This window comes from Mycteria americana, chromosome 6, assembly GCF_035582795.1.
Source record: "Mycteria americana isolate JAX WOST 10 ecotype Jacksonville Zoo and Gardens chromosome 6, USCA_MyAme_1.0, whole genome shotgun sequence".
In the NCBI taxonomy this organism is placed as follows: Eukaryota; Metazoa; Chordata; class Aves; order Ciconiiformes; family Ciconiidae; genus Mycteria; species Mycteria americana.
The window spans coordinates 69,457,353-69,480,218 of NC_134370.1; the positions used below are offsets into that span (position 1 = coordinate 69,457,353).

General features: G+C 55.6%; 1 protein-coding gene across 3 annotated transcripts in view; it reads right to left on the reverse strand.

Moving 5' to 3' along the window:
• The window catches only part of ITGA11 (integrin subunit alpha 11), a 52,592-nt gene extending 36,130 nt beyond the window's left edge, over positions 1 to 16,462 (reverse strand). For all 3 annotated transcript variants that reach the window (XM_075506418.1, XM_075506417.1, XM_075506416.1), the window contains exons 1-2: positions 16,285 to 16,462; positions 8,627 to 8,738 (exon numbers count right to left, since the gene is read on the reverse strand). In XM_075506418.1, coding sequence (XP_075362533.1) covers positions 8,627 to 8,738; positions 16,285 to 16,336 — 164 coding nt within the window. In that variant the 5' untranslated portion in view covers positions 16,337 to 16,462. The remainder of the gene's footprint in view (positions 1 to 8,626; positions 8,739 to 16,284) is intronic.
• Positions 16,463 to 22,866: the final 6,404 nt, after the last annotated feature.

Genomic DNA, 22,866 nt, shown 5'->3' on the forward strand with positions numbered 1-22,866 from the left:
GTTTCACCCAGCCCGGGAGCCCGAGGCTGGGGCGTGCGGCAGGGGAGGAGGAGGAAGAGGAGGGTTACAGCGGGGAAGTATTTGCACCGTCTGTGTCAGGTTTCCATTACTTTTGGCAAGGGACGATGTCCCCCGGCGCTGCCACCCAGGAGAGGATGCTCCTCCCGGCCGTGGCTGTTCCATCCACATCCTTCTCTCCTGCCTGTAACATCATCCCGTCCCGACCCGCTCCTGCTCATCTCCAGCCCTAGCACCGCTTCTGGGCCGACGTCCTTCCCGCAGCTCTCAGGGGCTCTTCTCCAGCACCCAGCTTTGGGCTGACTCACGACCAAAGAGCCATTCGGGCTCCTTATTTAGCAGTGGTTGCCGGCCCTTTGCAAGACTCTTTTGCCCATTGAATACCTGGTAAATCACCCCTTGGCAGGAGCATTCCCGGTGGAGGCATTAGAGCCCCTCGCTCACTCCCAGGTCTCCCTGTGCTCCCCATATGACCACAATTAATGGACAACCTCCTAACGACAGAGCGGTTGCAGTGCTCCATCCCCGCATTTGGTGACTTTTAGGGGATTTCTCTCCCAAGACGTAGCCCATCCTTGCTTTGAGGGTTGGGTCCCACTGACCCCGCAGCGCCCAGCGCAGGCAACCAGGTCCTGACCCTGACCCACGCCGGGACGTGAGCTTTGTCCCCTCCTGTCCCCTCCCGCACGGGGAGTGCCTGCGGGAGCCTGCCCATCTGCCACCGACGCGCACAAGCACCCTTGGCGGTTGTTTTTTTAACGGCCGATCGATGTTTTCTCTGCTTTATAACAAACCCTCTCATTGCAAAACGAAACATAAACACGACTGCCATTTAACCAGCTGTTCTGCGCACCGGGTCGAGCCGGGAACGGCTGCTCCTAATGACACAGCCCCTTCCCGCAGCGCATCTGCAAACCCCGCAGGACCCGGCGGGCCATCTCCCCCCACGCCGAGTGGCCACGTCACAGGACCAGCCCCGAGGTGACCCGGCACCAGGACACGGAGGCATGCAGGGTCCGAGCCCCGCGCCGCTGCCGCGATTACACAGACTTCGCAGTAAGAAAAAATACCAGTAAGCAAAAATACCGGCGCTCTCCTTAAAATAGCAGATGACGGGCGTGTTGCAAAACATGTCTGAGGAACTCGCAGAATATTGTGGTCAGCAGTAATGATACTTTCTTATTTTTTCTGGTGTAATTTTTTCCCTTTTACTTAGGGATATTGTAATAAAGAGATGTTTACAGGCGAGGCCCGTCAGTGATTCTTGGCCCGGCCGTGGGTTTCCACTGCGGCGTTTGAAGTTACTGGTCGATGCTCTCTGTAGGCTGCACGTGTCCACCAGGACTCGTGCGATCTCTGGCTTTCTTCTGGAGGTTTCCAAAGCCAGCCCTGATCTGTGACTCCAGTTCTCACCAGGTGCCTCTTGCTTTCCCCAGTCTCCCATTATCACCGGCTAGCGGTGTTTGGGGAGGTTCCCCCACCCATGCATTTCTGTGTTGGAGGCACCGTTGGGTCACCGGCTCCGATATCGCAGCTCCATCCATCTGCCCTTGAGTGCTCTGAGACCAGGGCACCAAGCCCCCAGCCCTAAATAACAAAGATGCGATTGCAAAGGCCTTTTTATGGGTGAATGATATGGGATGGGAAGGAACAAGACCCCCTTCCTCATAGAGATCTTCATCAATGAGGCTATAGATATTTTGCAGCACACGTGTAACGTGGTGGCACAGGCAGGACTTGGTGTCCAGCCACTTCCAGCCTCCCCCGGTCTCACCGCGGGAGGGGTGCTGGGGTCTTAGGGCTGCACCTGAATGCTAATGCTATGGTGCAATGAGGATGCTTTAGAAACACCAAGGAGACAATTTTTCTCTCTGCATCAAGGGCCTGGCTGCCAAAGCTGGTGCTCGATGGGCCGCTTCTGTTTCTTCCTAAAAATCCTGGTGCACCTCAGAGGGGGAAGCCCACCTGGGTGTCACAGCAAGCAAAGGTAGGTTAGGGAAGGCTGCTCTTGCTGCAGCACTTTGGAAAGCCCTGGGTAAACCCACAGGGCTGGGGCAGGAGAAAGTTTCAGGCTCTCGAGGTGAGGAAGGCGAGACGGAGATCCTGGAATGCCCAGGAGCCCAGAAGCTGCGGGGCAGCTGCTCTCCGCCCGCCAGATTTGTCGTGTAGCCCAAATCCCCATTTCGGCATGTGCCTCCCGTTGGGTCCCTCACGGAAAAAAAATACCAAGTGCGGTTTTGCTTTTTTTTCTGGACAGGGTGGCAGACCTTTTCCTTCCTCTTTCAGCCTGCTCCCAACCATGAAGAGTGTCAGCTGAGTGCTGCTGGTGCAGACTGGGTTTGTCTGCAAGGGGACGTCCTCCCATGAGCCCCTCTCTTCTGCAAGTCCTACAGCGAGTAACACGAGACCACATCTATTTTTCCGATGAGACCAAATGCTTACTAAAAAAAAAATGAAAAGGCCTAACTGGCTGATGCAAACCGACCTTCGAATCTGTGACAACCGCACTGCTTTATGCCAAGGAAGACCTTCCCCAGGGATGTCAGATGTCCCGTGTCCTTCAAGGCGCCCTGGGAAGGTGCCAGGCAGGGGCAGACCAACCTGCGGAGCAGCCCCGAAGAGCCCAGCGATGCTAATAACAGAGCCGATGTGATTTTCTGGAAAAAAAGACCCCCATGTGTGCCAAAAAGGCGACGATCTCCCTGAACACGGGAGATGGGGTGGGCTGCTACAGCATCCCGCACCCTGCGGCCAGCCCGTCCCTGCAGCCCCAGCGTGATGGGAGGGAGAGCCGGGAGCAGACATTATCCCCGCGCCGGAGGAATGCTTTGCAGTTATGTACCCTTTCACCAAAATAATCCAAGTGCTCGGGTACCGGCCAAACCACAGGAGAATTACAGCCAAGAAAGCCTCTCGCAGTAGTAGGGAAATAGCAAACCCTTTAACTGTTTTTCCAGATCAGCACAATTATAGCTTTAAATCCACCGAGCAGATTTTTCTCTCTTCTCCCTCCTCCTTTTCCCTTTGGCCGTGCTCAGACTGGAAACGTCATGTCTGTGCCTGGAGCAGCCACGGGGACGGGGGCTCGGGGCTGCCCCCTCTCGCAAGCACCCTGGGGTGCTTGCAAGGACGAGCTCTTACGGAGGGTGGTGGGGAGCTGTGCCCAGGGGGGTTCAAGGGGGCCAAACCCTGCACTGAGGCTTCACAGCACCCCTTTGCTGCAAAGCGGGCCGGGACACCACGGGACACGAGCTCGGGAGGCAGGGAGCAGCTAGAGAGCTCTCTAGAGCATCCAGCACCCCAAATCCTAGACCCGCAGCCCTTGAAGCCCATCCGGGACCCACTCCCCAGCCGTGCCACCTTGCCAGCAGCATCAGTGAAGCCCTGGCCTCAGCCAGCTCGGGAATGCTATATTTATTATTTTTACAGCTTCTGAAGGCTAATGGGTGTTCATTCCCAGGGCTTTCCTTCCACAGCCAGTTCTTCTCAAGCTTCATTTTTTGCATAGCTGGAAACTTTCAATCCGCAGACACAAGCCGCCGCGGGGCAGCAGTCCCGGTGCTCGCTGCGTGGAGCGTCACGGCTGTTGCCGTCTGCCCCATGGAGGCACAACCTGCCCCATGGAGGCACAACCTGCCCCCTGGGCCCCTTTCCCTCTCCTGCTTCTGTACTGGGGTGTCTGGTGGCAATGGAAGCTGAGGGCAGTGGTTGGCATGACCTCCCATGCATGTGTGGGAGGAGGGAAGGGGTCCTTTTGTCCTTCCTTAGGGAGTGACACAGCTCCTGCTCATGGGGTGATGGGCAGGAATCAGGAAAAGCAATTGGGAGAGGGGAGATGAAAGCTGAAGGGAACTTTTTTCCCATGTTTCACCTGATTTTGGACCTCTAAGAATATTTTCTCCCCAAACTCAAGGCGATTCCAGTTTGCGTTTGCCACAAACATCCATGTGCAGCATGAGGAGAGCACACATGGGGATGGGAGCTTCCACATTTGAGGACATACATCCCACGTGCATTTGTGGAAACCCTTTTCAGGTTTGAACACACGCATTTTGCCCAAATAAATCCATCCACAGCAACAAAGGTGCCCGAAGTCATGCGATTCATACCTTAAATACCCCCAAAATGGCATGAACCGAAGCATGACTTGGGACAGAGGAACATCTCCAAGCCAAGTCACCCTTTTGGGTCAACACCACGATCATCTCTGCCCTTACAGTAACTTCCTCTCCTTCTACCAACGGAGACTGCTGCTGCTGTACGAAGCTCCGTTGCACGGTAGGATGAGTTTCAGTAGCCCGTTGTCATTTTTTCCATTCACATACTTGGAGAAAGCACTTGGGTTGCACCTCCGGCTTAATGAAAAGGGGAGAGAAAGTGTTGAGAGAGAGGTCTGAAAGCCACTCGCTGCTCGGGAAGACAGCGAGCAGAGAAAAGCCGCCCCACAAGTCAATGAGCTTTTCGAGCAGTATGTATCCAAGCTTTTTTTTTTTTTTCCCCCTTGGAGTTTAATAATCTGCTTTCCTCCCAGATTTTCCACTATCAGGGTTGCAGTTACAGCCCCCATGTGCAAATGATCTGGCTTCTTCCCCGAAAGGTTAGGAAAAGGGAAATAGTCACAACTAAAAATATACCTACAGAATATTATATATAAGTTTGCGTATACACATACACCCAAATATGCCTATACATACACACACACAGATATATGTATATAAATTTATATACATATATATATATATATATATATATAAACGCTGCTTTGAAACCCTTCTAAAACCATCCGCGCTAGCCAAAAGCAGCATGAAAAGACTCAGACTGAAGGATAGGTGCCAAAGTCCTCAGATTCCACATTTGGTATTTGGCAGCCGGGTTTCTGCGTGTTGTTATAACCATCGCTCCTATACGAACCACGCTTCTGAGATAACCGTTTAGTTTCTCTGAGCTCTTCTGCATTTCAGCGGATTTCGTTAAACTCCTCTGGGATGGTATCGAAGGATGCTCGTCTGGCTTCTGCTTTTACCAGCAACTGGGGTTTCATCTTAGCATCTCCATTTCTTCTGCCTCCTGCCAACTCCTGGGGTTGGCCAAGGCTCAGCACAATTATTATCCTGCTCGCTCTGTATGTCCTTGGTTTATACTATAGATGTTTTGTATGTTCAGTCATTTATCCTTCAACCAGAGTGAGTCATGGTGGCTTCATTTTTTAACTGTGTACACATATTTAATAGATGTTTTATACTACATAATTGCATACTCAGATAGCTGCTGTACTTATGTATATACATACACTCATTCTGTGCAGAGAATATCCTTTTTTTTTTTCGTGCAGAAGAACCGACAGAAGAGAAAGCTACAGCTGTGTCCTGCCTGATGTTGGCAGGAGAGATGCGAGAAGGGCCAAAACGAGCCAGGGCTCGTCTTTGCTCCAGTGCCTTGCTGGGAAAGGAGGCAAAACCCTCCCTTCGCTGGTCCCCGGGGAAGCCAGCCCTTGACCACCCCAGCAGTGACGGTGGCAGCTCGAAGGCATGAGAAAAAAGCATAAGAGCCCCCAAACGGCACGGGAATTGCAGTCCTTCTGCCAGGGTGCAGCCAGGATCATGCCTAAAACACCATCTATAGCTACAACTGGGCTGCAAATATGCAAAAAAAATGGGTGTTTTCCACCAATCTCTGCAGGGCCTCTCCCTCAGAGAGCTCACTTTGGGCAGAAACCTCTGCAGAGCAGCAAAACCAGCCCGTGCAAGCACTGAACACCAAATGGCTTAGCTACTGCCGCCATCCCTGCCTGGCAGGGAAATCAAGCCCCGAGGGTCGGGCGGAATCGCACAGGATCTCTCATAAACGCCTTGACCGGGACCCCCGCAAGATGGGCTGCGGGTGGGCCAGGCTCAGCCGCATCCGTACCCTGCATCTCCTGCCCAGCGGTGGGCGAGGAGGGTCCTTCCTCGGGAGCAAGGCTCAGCTGCGCTCCCAGGAGGGTTTCCCACCGCCTGCACCCACGGATGTCATGTTGTCATTGGAGGAGCACGGTGGCACACGAGCACCTTGGAGCAAGGCACCTGCGTGCCATTTGCATCCAGTTACGCTGCTCTCTCCAAGGGGAAACTTCTGACATGTTTAGGATGAAATGAGATATGGAAAAGGGATATTCTCCAGAAGCAGAGAGGAATGTGACGGCAAAGACACTCTGTTCCTGCTCTTTATCTGCTTCAGAGAACCACGATCTCTGAACAGCCTTTCCTAGGCTTAGCCCTGACCTGGCAGACACCTCTGTGGAGCCAGTCTCTTGTGCAAATACCACCAAATTTTTGGGGGTTTGGATCCCTTACTGATAGAAAATATTTCACAGCAGAGGTCTGTGCAAACGGAGAGCTCGCATGCTCCGAAGCATCAGACCTACCGCCCTGGAGAGCCTGGTCTCCATCCCACCATCTAGCAGACATGCCTGGGCTCTGCCCGGGAGCAGGTGAGGGATGGAGACACCAGGCTGGGCTGAGATTCCCTTCGAAACTGAGCGCACGGTGCCACCCAGATGCGCTCCAACATCGCATGGAGGGAGATGAGGATGGAAGACTTCACGCCAAGCAGAGCAACATCATCCGGTAACATCAGCCATCCCCACGCAGGTCTCGAGCAAGGGACATTGCAGGAATTTGCTTTATTTACTGGAACTACTCGACAGTCGTGTTTATGCCGTGCTCCGGTGGCTTTGGCCACGAGCAGTTGTGCTGTCAGGCTGCCCAAAATTCTTTACCCCCCAAAAAAAGCATTTCTTTTGGTAAATATCCACATTTGCAAGCAAAGAAAGGGTGGAGGGCTGTGTCCCATGCCAGATGTTTCTGGCTCGTTAAGTGTAAGCTGGCCGGTTGGGAAACAGTCCCATAGCACAGGTTCATGGACAGCGAGGATGAAAAGGATCCCAAGAGACCACCCGGTCCCTGACACGGCCCCAGGCAGGGCCAGCTCTAGGAGAAAGCTACCCAACTGCTGCATGCAAACCTGCTCACGGACCACGGGGACGTTCCCCCTGCAAGGATGCTCCGATACCTGGCATGGTCACGCCTCTGGGGAGATTCGGCCCAGCTGTGAGCAGCCCTGCACTCGGTCTTGAGCTGAAGCAGTGGAAAAGCTCATCACCGCCACGCAGACGCGAGTCTCTGAACTTCAGAGGGGATACCGGGTGCCAAAATACCTGCTCGGGACCCGTCTCTGCAATGGGGCAGAGGCAGCTTCATGGGCTGCACCCCAGGCAACCCCCTCCCTTCCCAGCCCATCCCAAAGCGCACGCTTCCAGCGGAAAGCTGAACTTTATCCCACCATTCAAAGCTTTGTGAATATTAACTCGGGTCTCTGCTGGACGGTGGAAGGAAACGGTAACCCAGAGAGTGGAAACATCCGCATGGATTTAGTTGCAAAGGGCCGCCCAGGATGCAGCCGGGAGCACCGCAGCCCGGACGGCCCCTGCGGCCCCGACGCAGCACGGGGGCCGCAGCATCAGCATCACCCCATTACCTGGATGCAGGGTACCCTTTGGGAAAAGCACACGACCCTTGCGGGAAACCAGGGGTCGGAGCCAGCGGAGAGGCTCGCTGCAGCGTGCCTGGGCGGCTGACCCCAAGCTTCCATTAAACAGAAGGGAAGCGGCGAGCGGGGAGGTTTCAGGCCACGCTGACGGCAGCTGGGGACACCAAGGTTAAAGCCAAACCTCCCTGCTCCTCCGTGCAGTGAAATACCAGCTCGGCTTGAGGACACAGGACAGGGTCCAGCCCCACGCCCCCTGCCAGCACCAGCAAAGGTCATGCAAAGGCAGCACAGGCCCAAATTTTGAATTTCAGGAGTATCCATCTGCATTAATTACATGTTTGCTTGCTGCCATAAGCCTGGCTGTCATCCCCCCATGGGGCAGATCCTTCATCTCCGCAGTAATTGAGTTGCAGGGAATTTCACGGGCTTTTGAGCTGCCCTCATCACTGCAGCCTCCAGATGTGCTCCTGGAGAGCACCAAGGGTCTCTGCCAACATCTGTGCAGGATTCCCCAGTGGGGATCAGCCCTGGCGAGGAGCAAAACCTGCCATGAAACCCAAAACCCGAGCAAAGCCCATCTGAGTCTCATCTTGCACTCCTGATGGATGCAGGCAGGTCTGAGCACTTCTGCAGACCGCAGCTCTTTGGTGGAAACTATATAAAATGGGATGGCCTTGTCCCAAAACCCAGATGGGTTTCCAGCAAGTGTCGGAGGCCAAGGACCGGGGGGAACCGTGAACTTGCCTGGAGCAAAGCCCCATGCACGGCACCTGCCACCGAGAGGCAGCCGGGCAGGAGCCAGAGCATAGCACCCTCCGTACACATACACCTATCAAATACAAAATATACTGGTATCCCCCCCAAAATCTCCTCTTTTTGAAAGGAAGAGGGTTTCTATTCTCTACTTTGCCCAGGTTGGATTGGCACCAGCATCACCAAAAGCAAACCTCAGTTTCCCTCGGAGCCGCAGCACTGCCCACCCCAAACCAGCGGTCGGACGGAGCAGGAGGAGATATTCAGCATTTTGGGTAGGTTGCTTTAGATCCCCTCCTCTTCAGAGCCCAGCGCAAAGCTCACTTACCATTTCTTCCCCCCGATGTCATGCTGCTGCACCGTATAGCCGAAATACGCTTCCTTAGAGCCAGCTATGATTTTGGGCCTCTTGGTGTCAATGTTGAAGGTGTCACTGAACCCTGGGGAGAGAAAAGAAGGATCCCATCAGCCAAGGTGTTGAGATGGTAGAAGAAAACACTTTTTTGTTGTGGTCAGAGGCTGAACGGGTCACCCCAAGAGGCTGGGGAGTCTCCACCCATGGGGTATTCAAACTGCAACTGGACGCAGCCCTGGACAACCTGCTCCAGGTGGCCCTGCTTGAGCAGGGGTTGGACTAGATGACCTCCAGAGATGCCTCCAACCTCAACCATCCTGGGAATGCTGTTCCCCCAAATTGTATAATATGCCCCAGGAGGGTCCTACGTGAAACGGGGGTGGTTTTACCCCATCACAGCAGCTCTGTGGCACAGCATTCCCACAGCCAGCCGTGATGGAGAGGAGGCTGCAAGCTCCAAAGCACACCAGCCCCACCTCACCTGCAGCCACTCAGCACTCCTCTCTCCAGCACGGAGCCCCCAGGGAGTAGCCAGCCCCCGGGCTACAGCTTTAAGTGGGTTCATTTAGGGTTTAGTGGCCACAGCTGTACAGGCCCTGGAGGGCAGCCCCCTGCCCCAGCCCACCTGCAAAGGGGCTTCACCCCGGCAGGCACCAACGTTCTCCTTGGGGCAGCTGAACTGGTGCCCACCACTGCTACCAAAGCAAAAGCGTGTTTCTCCTTTATGATAAATAAAAAAGTATTTTTCCTCTAGGCTGCTGTAAAAGTGAATCAGCTGAAGCCAGGGCTGCCAGGATAGGCGTGGGGAGGGGAGAGGAGAGCACCCTCCTCCCCTCCGACATCTCCTCAAGCCCCCTGTGATGGGCGATGCTGCTCTGCAACACTTTGCTCCTCCAGCTGTGGAGCAGCAGCTGCTCGTGGTGGAGATGGCCACCGCCATGTCCCCACACACCCCAGCAGGGACCACGGGCTGGGGGTACATAGAAAATGTGTGGCCATGCCAGATGTGCCCGGTCTGGAGCCCATCGCCCAGCCTGGCTGTCCCCGTGGGCCACCTCCTGCTGTCCCCGAGGGTTTTGCAGTACCAAAGAGCCAATCCTGGGATTCACTTTTCCTGTGCGAGCAAAAGCTGGTGCCACGAGCAGCTTTGCTAGGGGGAGGTGGCTCTGGAAGCGGATGTCCCCGAGGACGGATGCTCAGACCCGGACAGGGCGATTTTTGGGCTTAGTCTGCTCCCCAAGGCTGCTCTGGGGGATGCCCCTTCCCGCAGGACAGCGGGAGCAGGATCCCTGGCCACGGCATCCCACCTCCGAGGAGCCTGGTGCTCACAGCCCACCTGGGTCAACCTTCAAGAGCAATTTACTTGCCAGGGAGCAAATCTTAGGGGATCGGTCTGGCAGCTCGTCCCTCTGCCGGGAGCCGGCGCCAGCAGCAGGGTGTGCAGACAGGGGAGTCAAGTGAGTCTCCCCAGGACTGGGGTGTTTTGGGGCTGCTGGAGATGCCCCTTCACCCATCCATGGGTGCAGGACCTGCCCCAAATTGTGCCCTGGGTGCATTTGATGGAGAAATTGGCTGGGGGCAAAGACCACCCCGGGCAGGGGGGACGAGCACTGTCTGTGCCGAGGGGCTCTGGCACTGCGTTGCCTCTATTACTGGTGGCTGCAAAATGCAAAACGCAAAATGTCCCGTGTCCCATGTCCCGTGTCCCCTGTCCCATGTCCCGTAGCCAGCAGGTATCAGCCCACAATATCCTAGTGCATATCCTTTTCCAGAGACGCATACACTTTGGCTCAGGCCAGCATCACGTTCAAACCCTCCACGGGTACAAATGCTGCACGGCTTCTAGAGGGAGGTGTTTTTAATTTACGATATTCTTTTCCCCACAGGTTTGCTTAAGCATAGAGGGGCATGGCCCAGGTCCCAGCAAGGAGCGACCGCATGGGAGACAGCGCTGCAGGGAAGGATACTGCTAGCCAGCATATCCCAGCTCTTCGTTCGCCGTTGGGCAGAAAGTAGCTGCGGTTGCAAATAAAAGATCCTGGCGTTCCTAGTAAGGACGGCTTTAAAAGCAGCAGAAGGATCACTTTTGGTATTTATAGGGGTATAAAGGGGTTGTCAACAGGAGAGGTTGGGGATGCCGCTTCCCAGGCAGAAAAATTCAGGTTGGAAAGTGTTTTTATAGGTAGGAACGTTAGGGATAAACCTGATTTTTTTGCAGTCATAGGAACAAATCTGCAACCTTGGCTCTGTAAGCAGAGAAGCTCAGCGTCTCGCCAAGGAGAGCTGAGGTAAGGAGCTTTAAAATCCTACAAAAAGAAATTCTAAAAAGCAGGGGGGGGAAAGGAAATGGGGGAGGGGGAATGAGAGCCAGCATATTTTGTGGTAGATTGACCTTATTTAACATTACAAAACAAATTAAAACCTCCTCTGAGTTAACCATTACCCAGTGGAGAAACGGAGGCCAGGACTGGCCTTTGAGAGGAGTGACGGGCAAGGGGAGGGGGGAGGTTTTGGGGAGCTGGGAGCACCCTGGGGTGTCACTTTGCTGCCACCAGCAAGCGGGGTGACACCCTGGACCTGGCTGGAAGAGGAGGGTCTTTTGGGGAGGGGGTTTTGTGTTTCAAGCAAGGTTCAATTCCAGATAATGCAGAGACATCTTCATCACTCGGGTGCAGAGCAAATGTCAGAAAGGATGCGATGGGTTTTCTTCTCATTTTTTGCCTTCAGCAGAGTTTCTCTGCTTTTGCACTGCAGAGCCCCAAGCAGAGGTTTTGGGGGAGCAGGAACACTGGGACAGGTGGGGGACCCCCATCCCCTGGCTCCTTGCTTTAGGGCCCCGTCGTGCTGCTGTAGCCTCCTGCAAAAGGCAGCCAGGCCGGTCATGAAAAGCAACACAGAACCCCAAATAAATAGCAGGAACGCTTCATTAACGGCAAAGGTCTCTGAACTGGGGGGAGCAGGGAGAAGTGCTGCAAGGGGCTTCGTGCCGCTCACCGTGCCGGAGCCTCCACTCGCGGCAGGTAGCGGGGAGCGGGGGAGGCGACGGGGCTGGAAAAGCAAAATGATCTGGAAGAAAGTTTCCAGGCAATGGATGGCAGAGGAGAGGAATTTCAGAAAGCCAATAGATGTGGGTGCATTCGAGGCAGAAAGCAAAAAAAAAAAAAAAAAAAGATCGGAGAATATTTAAACTGGCTTAAACTAACGGGAGCTTTTTGAGAGGTTGTCAAGGAGATTTAGCAACCCAAAGAACCGAGTCTCCTTTTCTTGTCAGGAGTGACATCACTGTCATAAATAAGTGACCAAAAGCCACATGTTTTGCTTGCGATGCAGCCAAGGCAGGAAGCCTCAAATACCTCCTTTCCAAACTGGAGCTTCTGTCGAGTCCAAACTTTTGATTCTTGTCACATCAAATATTGAAAAGAGAAAAAAACCAAAACACACTTGGGAAACAATACTGGGAATAAAAGCCACCTTTTCTGCCAAAAAGAATAAAAATAAGTCCTCCCTGTAAGGGAAACCTTCAGGAGGGAGATGCTCTCGGGGCCCCAGCACTGTCCTCCTGCCCATACCTCTGCCCGTGCCTCCTGCCCGCATCCTTCGGGCAGGCAACGGGATTCACCGCTGGCAAAGGGACTCTGGCAAGGTGCCGGAACGCAGCCCAGCGGCGCTTGCTGTGACGCCCCAAGGCTGCTTCTGCTGCCGTGAGAGGTTTGGGGCTTTAGCTCGCCGCCTTTGCTCCAAACCTTTACGATTTAAGGAGGTGTGGAGCCGCCGGAAGATTTTCCTTATTTTTATTTTGACCGCGAGGAAAACGCAGTCAATTTTTTGGACCGCGTCGTGCAAACCCAGCCTGTTTCGCTGGCCTCCAGCACTTTCACAGCTTGGGACAGAGTTTCTGGAGAGAGGCCGAGCCGACACGGGGCAGCGACACGGTGGGGAGAAGCATCTCAAAGGCTGCGGCTGAATCCAGCCCATGGGAACCTACGTCCGGACCCGCATGGGCTCTTCTGCCGAATTCCCCAGGTCAAAGGCAGCTTGCCTGCTGCCGGGCTGCTGCGGGTCCGCAGGAGCAGCACGGGAGGAGATATGGGATCTGGGGGCACTACAGGTGACCTAGGAAAAGGGTACGAATGGGACACGAGAAGAGCACGTGCCACGCCAGGCTTTCTTGCAGGGACAAGCTCGCTGCTCGCTGGAGGAGCCTGGGAGCACGTGGCGGGGGGAAAGCTCACATCTGCCAAAAACCTGGAGCGTGCCAGGGTCAAGCAGCTTGATCTGGCACTTTGAAACCCGCCTCGCTATTCTCGCTCCTGCTTCCTCTCTCATCGCTCAAGCCCGTACAGGAGAGGTGACCTCTGCGATGGGGCAGCGGGTCCGTGGACCGGCATCGCCGCTGCAACCCCTGCATCCTCAGCATCCCTGGGGATGCCGCTGGCCACCCAGCGCTGGGCTTTCTCCTTTGATCCCATCCCCACCACCACATGGGCTTTGGTGGCATCGGATGCTCCTCTGCAACCCATCTGCCAAACACATTACATTTTCTTTTCTTAGGATTGAAATATTGGGCTTAACTAGAAAATGTTTAAGCTTATGTAGGGTATTTGGGTAAAAACTAGCAGGCCCGAGAAGGAGCAGGGTGGGCCACCTCTCCCTGTGCTTCCCTCTAGCTTTAATTCCTATCGAGCGCTCTTTGCCGAGTGGGATGCTGAAAGCACGAAATTCCTCTCCAGGTCGCTATCTCAAAGCCAGCGTTTGTCATCAGCTATTAGGAAACAACCCAGGGTTTGGTGGCTGCTGCAGCGGTGGATGGAGAGCCAGGGAATACTGAGGATGAACAGAGGATCAGTCATCGCCGGCTCGTGTGTTGTAACATTCCTGGTTACCCACAAAATCTCTGACAAACAGCCCCAGGGCGTTAGCTACACAAGTACCTTGTGCTTCCATAATTCCAGCTGCCTGGCCCCCCAAAAAGTCAGGGAGGAGCTGTTTGATGGCCATGTTTTGCAGCCCTAGGGAACGTGTTGATTAATCATTTGCGGCACATTCATTAGCGATAACGCAAACGGCATCAGGAATAAACAGCAGCAGGTCTCTGACCGCCCCTTTCCCAGGGAGACGCCAGGGAAGCGATGGGTTGTGGGGGCCATGGGGGGGGTCGGCTTCCCAGAGCCCCCTGTGCCTCAGGGGGCTTCTTTAACGGACCTTCCCTGGCCAAACCTTGGCCGGTGGATGGACAACTGGTACGCGGGGAGGTGGGGTCCCACTCAGCCCCACTGTTGGGGCTATGCAGCCACCCAAAATTAAGTACCCACCATCAAAGCCCGGACTGGAGCATCCCTTGGGAACCCACCTGGACAATCCCAAACGTGCCCCATGGAGCAAGCACGACGGTTTTACCATTTGGTGACCCTTTAGGGAGGGAAGGAGCTGACTGCCTTCCTTGGAAAACCAAACCAGCGAAGGAAAACGGATGGTCTGACACAGGGGAGGTTATCGCATCTCAGCACATCCTCCCGGGATCCTTCTGGAAGTCACGGCTTCCCTGTCAGCGCACAGTATCAGCGAGCAACCGGGCGATCCGCAGCCACCGAAGGCGTTTATTTCAACAAGCCGTGGCTCGGCACCCCTTGGCCGGGCTCTCCCGCTTTCGGCCCAAACCTGTGCCCTGCTTCCACCCAAGCCTCGAGGAAGAGGAGCTGGCCTGATCCGAAGTTTAGGGACACCTTGGGTTGTCCCCAAGACGGGCTGTGCACAGAGGCACGGCACTGTGGGGGGGTCGCTGGCCCTGCAAGGTGCCAGCCGGAAGGGGACGGGCTGCCAGGCACGGGCATCGCCTGCCTCCTCCCTCGGCTCTATTGCTGGTGACAAGTAATAACCAAGCAAGCGCTGGAGATGCCACGGTGCCTCCGGGGACTCCCAGCCCGTGGGACGATGCAAGAGCGGGGACAGAGTTTCCCCGGGGTTTCCCTGGGGCTGCTGGAGAGAGCGGGGAGGGGGGGTTCGCCTCGGGCAAAGCATGGCCAGAGCCCGGTTTGCACGAGAGGGCACGCACCGGGACAGGCACCGCTGCCCGCTCAGCGATGGGACCGTTCCCAAGGACGCACCTCCAAGCCCAACACCCTCAGCTCAGCCCAGGGCCCTCGGGGGTCCTGCGCATCGCACAGACTTGCTTTCAGTCCAGATGGCAAAACGCCAGCGTTAGTCCTCAGCAAAATATATCGACCGGTAGCCACGACGCATCCCATCCTGGTCCGGAGACCACCACAGAGCACTGGAAGAATTAACCCTTCCCACCGGCACAGGGCTCATGTTCGCTGCAGCAGCGCTGCCATCGCCGGCCGCTCCAGGCACAGGCAGAAACCCCCGTGGGCAGAAACCCCTGTGGGCAGGAACCCCCGTGGGCAGGAACCCCTGCGTGGAGGATTTCTGTTCAGCCCAAGGCAGAGACGCCGACTTGCCGCATCCCCTGACTACGCTCTGCAATAACCGTCATATATCTACGAGCAGCATCTCTTTAAGGGGAGTTCACCCCACGGGCTCGGTTGCCCACGTAAGCACGGCCGGGGATGTGCCGTCGTCTCCGTGCCGGCGCAATCGGCCCCGGCAGCTCCACGCAGGCAGCCCCGCGCCCCGCCACGCTCGCTGCCGCCATGCAAGGCGCAGACACATGTTCCCTATTAAGCAAAGAAAGGCAGCTCCGCTGCGGCTTGCTTTAAAGGATCAAGCCACAGTGCAATTAGAAAGGGGGGGGGGGAAAAAAAATAAAAGAAGTAAAAAAAGCACCCTGGCGTGTTTTTCCATCAGGATGTTTAGAAACGTTTGCAGTGGCAGAAGCGCTGCAGGCTGGCGGGGAGGCGTGAGCCGGTGGCAGGGTAGCGGGGTAAAGCTCTTTTTCCCCTTTGCAGCACCGAGCGGTCGCAGCCTGGCTGCTCTGAGCCTGGGCTGCGTGCGGGAGGATGCCAGATGTAATTGCAGCAAAAATGACCGCTGCCGGGGAGCCTCCTTCTGCAAGAAGCGAGCCTGAGCACACCGGCGAGGGGCTAGCAAGCAGCAGAACCCCCCTTCGCACCCCAGCTCCTGGCAGGGCTCGTCCCGCACGCCCTGAGCCGTACGGGGGAAGCCGTAGGCTCACCTCCTGAAACAAAACACTTGCCTAAAATCTCTCTTAACTTACTTAACCCCAAGCAATTTTCCTTTGCGCAGCCCCTTCACGTGCAACGGGACAAACCACCTGTGGATCACGAAAGTTAACTCTAGGTAAAAGGGTCTGGCTTTATTCTGGGGGGGCTTTTCTTCCCCCCCGCTATCGGATGCTTCAGAACAACACTAACTAATCCTGCTCCAACTGCAGCCCAGCCGAGGAGGGGGGCCGGGAGGACGCTGTGCTGCCCGCCCGCCCTGCTTATTCCTGGGAGCCCATCAAAGCCCTCCATCCCTTTCAACTCCCCTTCGCCCGCCTTGAAGGCGCCCGCCTCGCTCCCTCCCTCCTGCTCCCGGGAAGACTTTTCCAACAGCCTTATTAACCTTGGGCTTCCTCCAGCACCTTTCCTAAAGAAGCAGAAGTTATTCCCGGCTGCTGTCCCCTTGCCTGGGGAATTGGGGTGGGTGCAGGAGGGGGAGCAAGCGCTTACCGGGCAGGAGGCAGAGGGAGCAGGCGAGGAGCATCCCGCTGGGGAGGTCCATGGGAGCGCCGGCTGCCCTGCTCCCCGGCCCCGAGCATCCGCGGGAGGCAGCCAGCCAGACTGGTAGCCTCGCTCGCAGAACCCTTTCCTTATCCCCAGCCTTTCCCGGCTCCCTGACAGAAGGCGAGCATTGGGAGGGAGTGGGAGGGACGAGCGAAACTTGTAGGAGGTACAGCAGGAGAGGACGGGAGAGGGGACAGCCTTCACGCGGCCGCGGCACCCTTTAGGGATCAGCTTCCCAGCAGGGCCGTGCGGGCTGGGAACTTCAACCCCATGGCAGCACCCTGGTCTTCTCCCCACGGCACCCTGCCGGGGTCCCCCCGGGTCTCCTCGCCCCGATGGGTGCTTGGAGACGGAAGGTCTGCACGGGGTCACTGATGGTTGTGGGGTGCCACCTCTGCTGGGTGCCACCTCTGCTCAGGAGCTACCACCGCTCAGCCACCAGCTCTGCTCAGGTGCCACCTCTGCTTGGGCACTACCTCCGCTCAGATGCCAGCTACTCGTGGGTGCTACCTCCGCTCAGGTGCCACCTCCAGCTGGGTGCCACCTCTGCTTAGATGCCATCCCCAGGATGGAGGAGAGCAGAGCCGGTGCCCACAGCACCGAGGAGGCTGCTGCGATGCCGCCGGGCACCACGCGGTGCTGGGGCACCCGGTCGCACCATTTTGTTTCCCCAGCACCCACCCAGGCACGAGCACGTCTCCGCTGGCACGGGCACCCAGGAGAGTCCGGCTGGGAAGCAAACAGCAAAGGAGCAGGAGGAAAACTGCTGATGAGCGTTTTCTTCCCCTCTGCCAGGGCTGTCCTCGGGCACAATGGGGTGCTCTTGCTGCGCACAGCTCTTGGGCCAGTATCCCCAGTGTCCCCCCAGCTCTTGGACCAGTATCCCCAGTGTCCCCCCACCGCTGTCATTTAGGACCCCGTCACCTCTGGGCTATACTAAGCAGCCCAAAACACCCGAAGCACAGCAGCGTCCCCGGGGTGGGATTTTCTCCCTCCATCCTCTTCCTCCCCGGGCCGGGGACACCCTTTGGAGGAGGCACCCAGGAGGCAGCTCCAGCAGGAGCTCAGCTCTGACCATAGTGAGGCTTTGGGGCTGGGACGCAGCCCCGAGCGCCCACGAACCAGACCGTGCAGCCCAGCTGGGGCGGCTCCGCTGGGGAGGTAGAACCAGCCGCTGCCTCGCTTCCACTTTTTCCAAGCGGAAAAGATGAATCCAGTCTTTGGTTTGTTTTCAGACAGTAGATGTGATCCTGAAGGTCCTTCCCTCCTTGCCCTCCAGCCCAAGCCCTGTTTGCCAACAGGAGCATCTTCACGTGCAGTTGCTACCTGCAGCGATCAAGCTCGGTGGGACTGACCTCGCAGCCGGGAGAAAAGCAGAGCCAGAGCAGTCGGCCTGCTGCAGCCAGCGCTGCGCTGCCAGCTCTCCTCCCCTCGAAGCAGAAGGGCAAGCAAAGGTCCTTGATGGGGTTTTTGTCCCTCTTCCCACCCAGCCGAGAGCAAAGATCTTTTGAGACGGGTCCAAACGCCAACGTCTCTGTCTACCGAGTGTCTGTCAGACAGTTTGGGGTCTGCTGGAAGGAGATAAGCTCTGCTCGAGACACTCTTGGATGAAACAGAGTGTCTGGGAGATCCAGTTTCTTTTCATTCTCCCCTCTTCCCTCCTGAAAATATACGTTTGGGGTCTGCAGGAGGGAGAGGACACATGTCTGGAACGGAGATCAAAGCAGCAGTAGGATCCAAAACGGCGCAGAGATGCGGATGCTCTTTAGCTTGTTTGCACAGTGCTCGTTCCACCAGCAAAACGCTGCTTGACAGATATTTTCAGTTCTTAACTACGTCTCCCAGCTGGTTTTCCCCTATATAACTCTGGAGGAAAAAGCAGAATTTCAGGGGACAGCAACAGATGAAGGGAATAAAATGCATTTCTGGCTTGGTGAAATTTAAAAAGGAGTTTTTAGGGAATAAAAGGAAATATTAAAAAGCTTGGGCAGGAAGCACAGATGAGATTTAAAACACAGAGTAAGCAGAGCACAGAGGGAGGGATCCCTGAGAAGTGGATGCTCTGAGCAGAAGTCGCAGCCTCGCTGCTCCCGCTCCCAGCCTGGGGCCGCAGACGAGGCATGTGAGGGGAAATCCCTCTCTGGGAACTAAACTCTCCCATGCAGTTGGAAGCCAAGCCAATTTTTCATGGAGAAAAAAAAAAAAAAATTACAAAAGGCCTACATAATCACAGAATCGTTTAGGTTGGAAAAGACCTTTAAGGTCATCGAGTCCAACCATAAACCTAACACTGCCAAGCCCACCACTACACCATGTCCCTGAGCACCTCAGCCAAACGTCCTTTAAATCCCTCCAGGGATGGCGGAATCTTGACATTTGCATCTTGACATTCACATCTTGGTTCGGTTTTCAGAGAGGTTGTTTGGAAGCAGATCGCTGGTACCAGCCGGCTTGAAGGGTTATGGAGGAAAGACGGGAAAAATAACAGCAGAGGAAGGGTCCTGGGCCTCGTGTTCTCTCTCCCTCCCCAAACAGAGCAAGTGGGGTCTCAAGCACAGCATTTCAGAAGTTAAAGAACTCCACGGAAAACTGAGCGGCAGCAGCTGCCTCCTGCCTCCAAATCCCCAACCTGGAAACCAGCAGAAAGTTGGATTTACAGGGATCCGCTTTTCCACTCCTGCTAAAGGACTGGCCACGAGAGGTTTCTCTGCACCGACCGCGGTTCTTGTGCAGCAAAGCAGAAGGAGAAATCCCAGGAGCTGCTTTGGTTTCATGAGCGACGTCCGTCAGAGCCCTTCTGCTTCGTCTCTCTTTGCTGGTTGTCTGCAAGCAGCTTGCAAATCCCTGGGGGTTTCTCGTTAGTCTAAATTGGACCCGATTGGGATAGCGGGGGGACGGGGTCTTACTCGACTGATCTTCTGCAAAACTGGGGTAAACTATACGGTCACTCGCGTGGCTGCATCGCTCTGCAGACCCCTCCTCTGCCAAGTGACCAGCGCTCGCCCTCGGACATCTATAATGCGACCGAGCCTCTTTGCACGAGTGAGAAACGCCAAGAGTTCAAAGAAGAAGAGTTATGCTGTGTTAATATTGATGTAATACTTCCAAAATGTAAACAGCTGTGGGTGGAAGCGATGGATGGGAAAACAAAAACCAAGGAAATAATAGTATTTCAACCCCTTGCAAAAAGTTGTTCTGGGGACATCCCATGACATCCAGCAGAAAACTCAGCAGCAGGGCTCCTTAACGTCTAAAAACCCTACACAAGATACTTTTCCTGTATTCATCATATGATATTAATCTTGTAAAAAGAAAAAAAACTAGGTGCATATTAAGAGCTGCCTTCCCACTTCGTTTTTGGATCCTGCTCCAGTTCCAGTGCTGTTTCATCCAGCCCAGGCAGCGCTTTCCAAAAGATCTCTGCCTGCAGCAGCGCGGAGCCAGGGGCAGCCGAGGGGATCCCCGCACGCTGCCACGGGGCGAATCACAAACTCAGGCAGCTGAAGGAGGGTTATATTTTTATTTTTCACTTTTTCCCCCCCATCTCCCAGCTTCTGACCGCGATGAACGCCGCAGCAAGGGGAGCGGTTTCATGCGTGAGCGTCGTGGGGGACGAGGACGGGCTGGCGGCACGGCTTCCTCGTGGGGCTGACATCTCCAATAGAGACCGGTGCTGCTGCAAACAAACAGCCAGTCCCCACGCAGGCGCTTGGAAGGGCGGTAGGAAAAGATTTGCTGCGAGCTCTGCCTGGCTCTCAGCGAGCCCGTGGGATGGTTTTCTTTATGTTGGGTTTTGCTGGCGGATGGGGAGGTAAGGGGGTGCTCAGAGCCAGGATGCTGGGCTTTGCAGGTGCTTGCAGGATCCATCCCGCTGGTTAATTGTGCGTCCCACTGTGCTGCAAAGCCATCCTGATGAGAGCAGCATCGAGCCCGCGGGGCCCTCCGGCAGCCAGGAATAAATTAGTGGAGAAAGTGAGAAATAAAACAGTTTTCTCCTGAAAACAGAGCAAAGCGAGAGCTTTTGGTGGGGAAGGGCAGCCCTCAAGCTTCCGACCCTGAAAAAGTCTGGTTCCGGAAAAAAGTTCCTACTTGTGGCTCAGATGTCAGAAGTTTGTGACCAAAAAAACCTCATATTTTCTCTGCAAGCCTGACAGTTTCCAAGAAAAGCGTCAAGGTGCAAACTAAGGCTTGTGCACCTTGGAGATCATCCGTGCCCTGCAGCCGAACACCACTGGGCTTAAACCACCCCGGCCCTTCAGCAGAAGCAAAACCTGGGAGCTGCACTCTGCACCTGAGCCCCAGGCAAGATTTTTACCTTCCCAGCCATCAGCATTTTCTGCAAATGCCAGCACGAGCCGGTGAAAAGCAAGGAGAGAGCAGGCAGGGACGGTTTCAACCCAAGCAGCAAGTTCATCTGGCTGCAGATCTGGTCAGGGAATTACACAAGCCATTCCTGAGCCATTCCCAAAGGGAAGATCTCGTGTCTTCTCCAAATGAACATCCTTGGATGGGCTTCTTATAAAATCCAGATAAGGAGAATACTGCACTGACCGTGCCCTTGCGGCTTGCGTGAGGATGACCCCGAGCTGCATGGCTGAACCAGGCAAGCCTTCATGCACCGCTTAAATGGAGAAGCCTACAAGTAACTAACTTCAACTTCCATCCGTGCGCCCGAGTCCCAGCTGAAGCTCTCACCCCGACGCCTCCAAACCCTACACGAACCCTGCATACACTGCCTGACCTTCCTCCCCTACATTTTGAAGGCATCCCAGCAGTTCACTGTAGGTTTTCCCACGTGTGGTCATTTTTTCCAAACTTCAGCCTTTCCCTGCGGCAGATGCCTCCTTGTGCCTGACCTTTCGGAGGGTGTCATGTATTGGATGCTATTGCTTCTGGAGTTTTGGAGGAATTAAGCTAGGATACAAGGAATGTAAACAGAGGCCAGGAATGAAAACAAAATCCCTAATTCACTAATATAAACGGAGGAAGGGCTGACGATGCCTTGCGGGGATTTAATCGCGAGCTGCTCCGGGGGGATGGTGCTGCAGAGGGTCCAGGCTGCGGCCAGTGATCCCAGGGGTGCTTCTCCCACATTTTCAGGGGAAGGATGGGTGCAGGTCGGATGCTCAGGTTACACAGATCCCCCAGCTCAGGAGCACCAAACGCTGCTCAGGACCTGGGTCCGGGGGTCAGGATTACACCCGCAAGCAGCTCTGGCATGGCAGGAAGGGACAAGGCAGCACGAAGCCGGACCGCCGGCAGCTCCCTGGGGGTCTCGCCATGCTCAGACCCCTGGGTGGGTGCAGCGTGAGCAGATTTGTCACCCCTGGGTGACGGGGAGCAGCTCAAAGCCGTCTGCCGAGGGCGAGCGCGGGCCAGCAGAGCACGTGGTGCAGTCATGCCTGGCCGACACGCAGCCCGCTGAGCTCAGAGCTCTGGAGAGTTGGTTGTCCAAAACAAAACCTGATGTAAACAGAAAGCCAGCCTCTCCCGGAGATTATCGGCTTCATGCGAAGCCAGGAGATGTTTCGTCTCTACAGAGCACAAGACTAGGAAGGGCAGAGCCTCCCCTGCCCTGCCAGCACAGCACCCGGGGGGAGTGATCGGTGGTTTCCCACTTTGGGATGCTCCAGGACTATTTCTGTGCCCCAGGGTCTCCCTGTCGCTCACCCTACCCCGAGGGCAAGGGCAATGTCCCAGCTGGGATCACCCCGAGTACAGCCAGGTCCAGGGGAGGGGAGGGAGACCGGAGCCTGGGAAAGGAGGGAAAGGTGCTGAGCCAGGAGGGTGTTGCCCGTGGGAGCAGGAATATCCCGAGTTAGGCTACAAGACGGATGTTCAACATCTGCCTCCTTGCCGGAGCAGCTTGGGGTTCCTGCCCTCAGCATCCTGCACGGGTGCAGGGTCCCTCTGCCTGCGCTCGCCCTCCCAGGCAGGCCCAGCCTACGGCAGCACTGAGACCCGGAGACCCCCATCCACCCCCTTCTCTGGGGAAACTAAGGGGGAGGCAGCCACGAGCGGCACCCAACTCCAGAAGCAACGTCAGGGAATAAAATATACGGTAACCCAAGAGAAACTCCTCCGGTGGAGTGGTGCCACAGAGACCCATTGGCTTTTTATTTTAAAATTTTTTTTTAAATAAAAGAGGAAAGAAAATTAACCTCCGGAAAGCAGAGACTTGGCACCCCTGCTGTGTTTGGAAGAACTTTGGCCCTTAGCTCCCAGAACTCAATTAGCATAAGCCATATTCATTAGCCCTTGCCAAAACGCTGCTCTCCTCTTCTTCCATGCCACCAAGCTCGTGCTGGGGCCAAACGCTTTTGTAGCTGGACCGGGGCTCGCAGGGGCTCGGGGGTGCTGGGCTGAGGTAGGCGGCAAAGCCCTGGCCAACGATATTTTTGCAAAAATATATACAAAATCCAATAGCTGAGATGTTCCTTACCGGGTGTTTCTTGCCGTCTTGGCAATCGGCGCCCAGCTATAAACATCCACCTCCGAACAGATGACTTTACACTCTGAAAGCCGCTT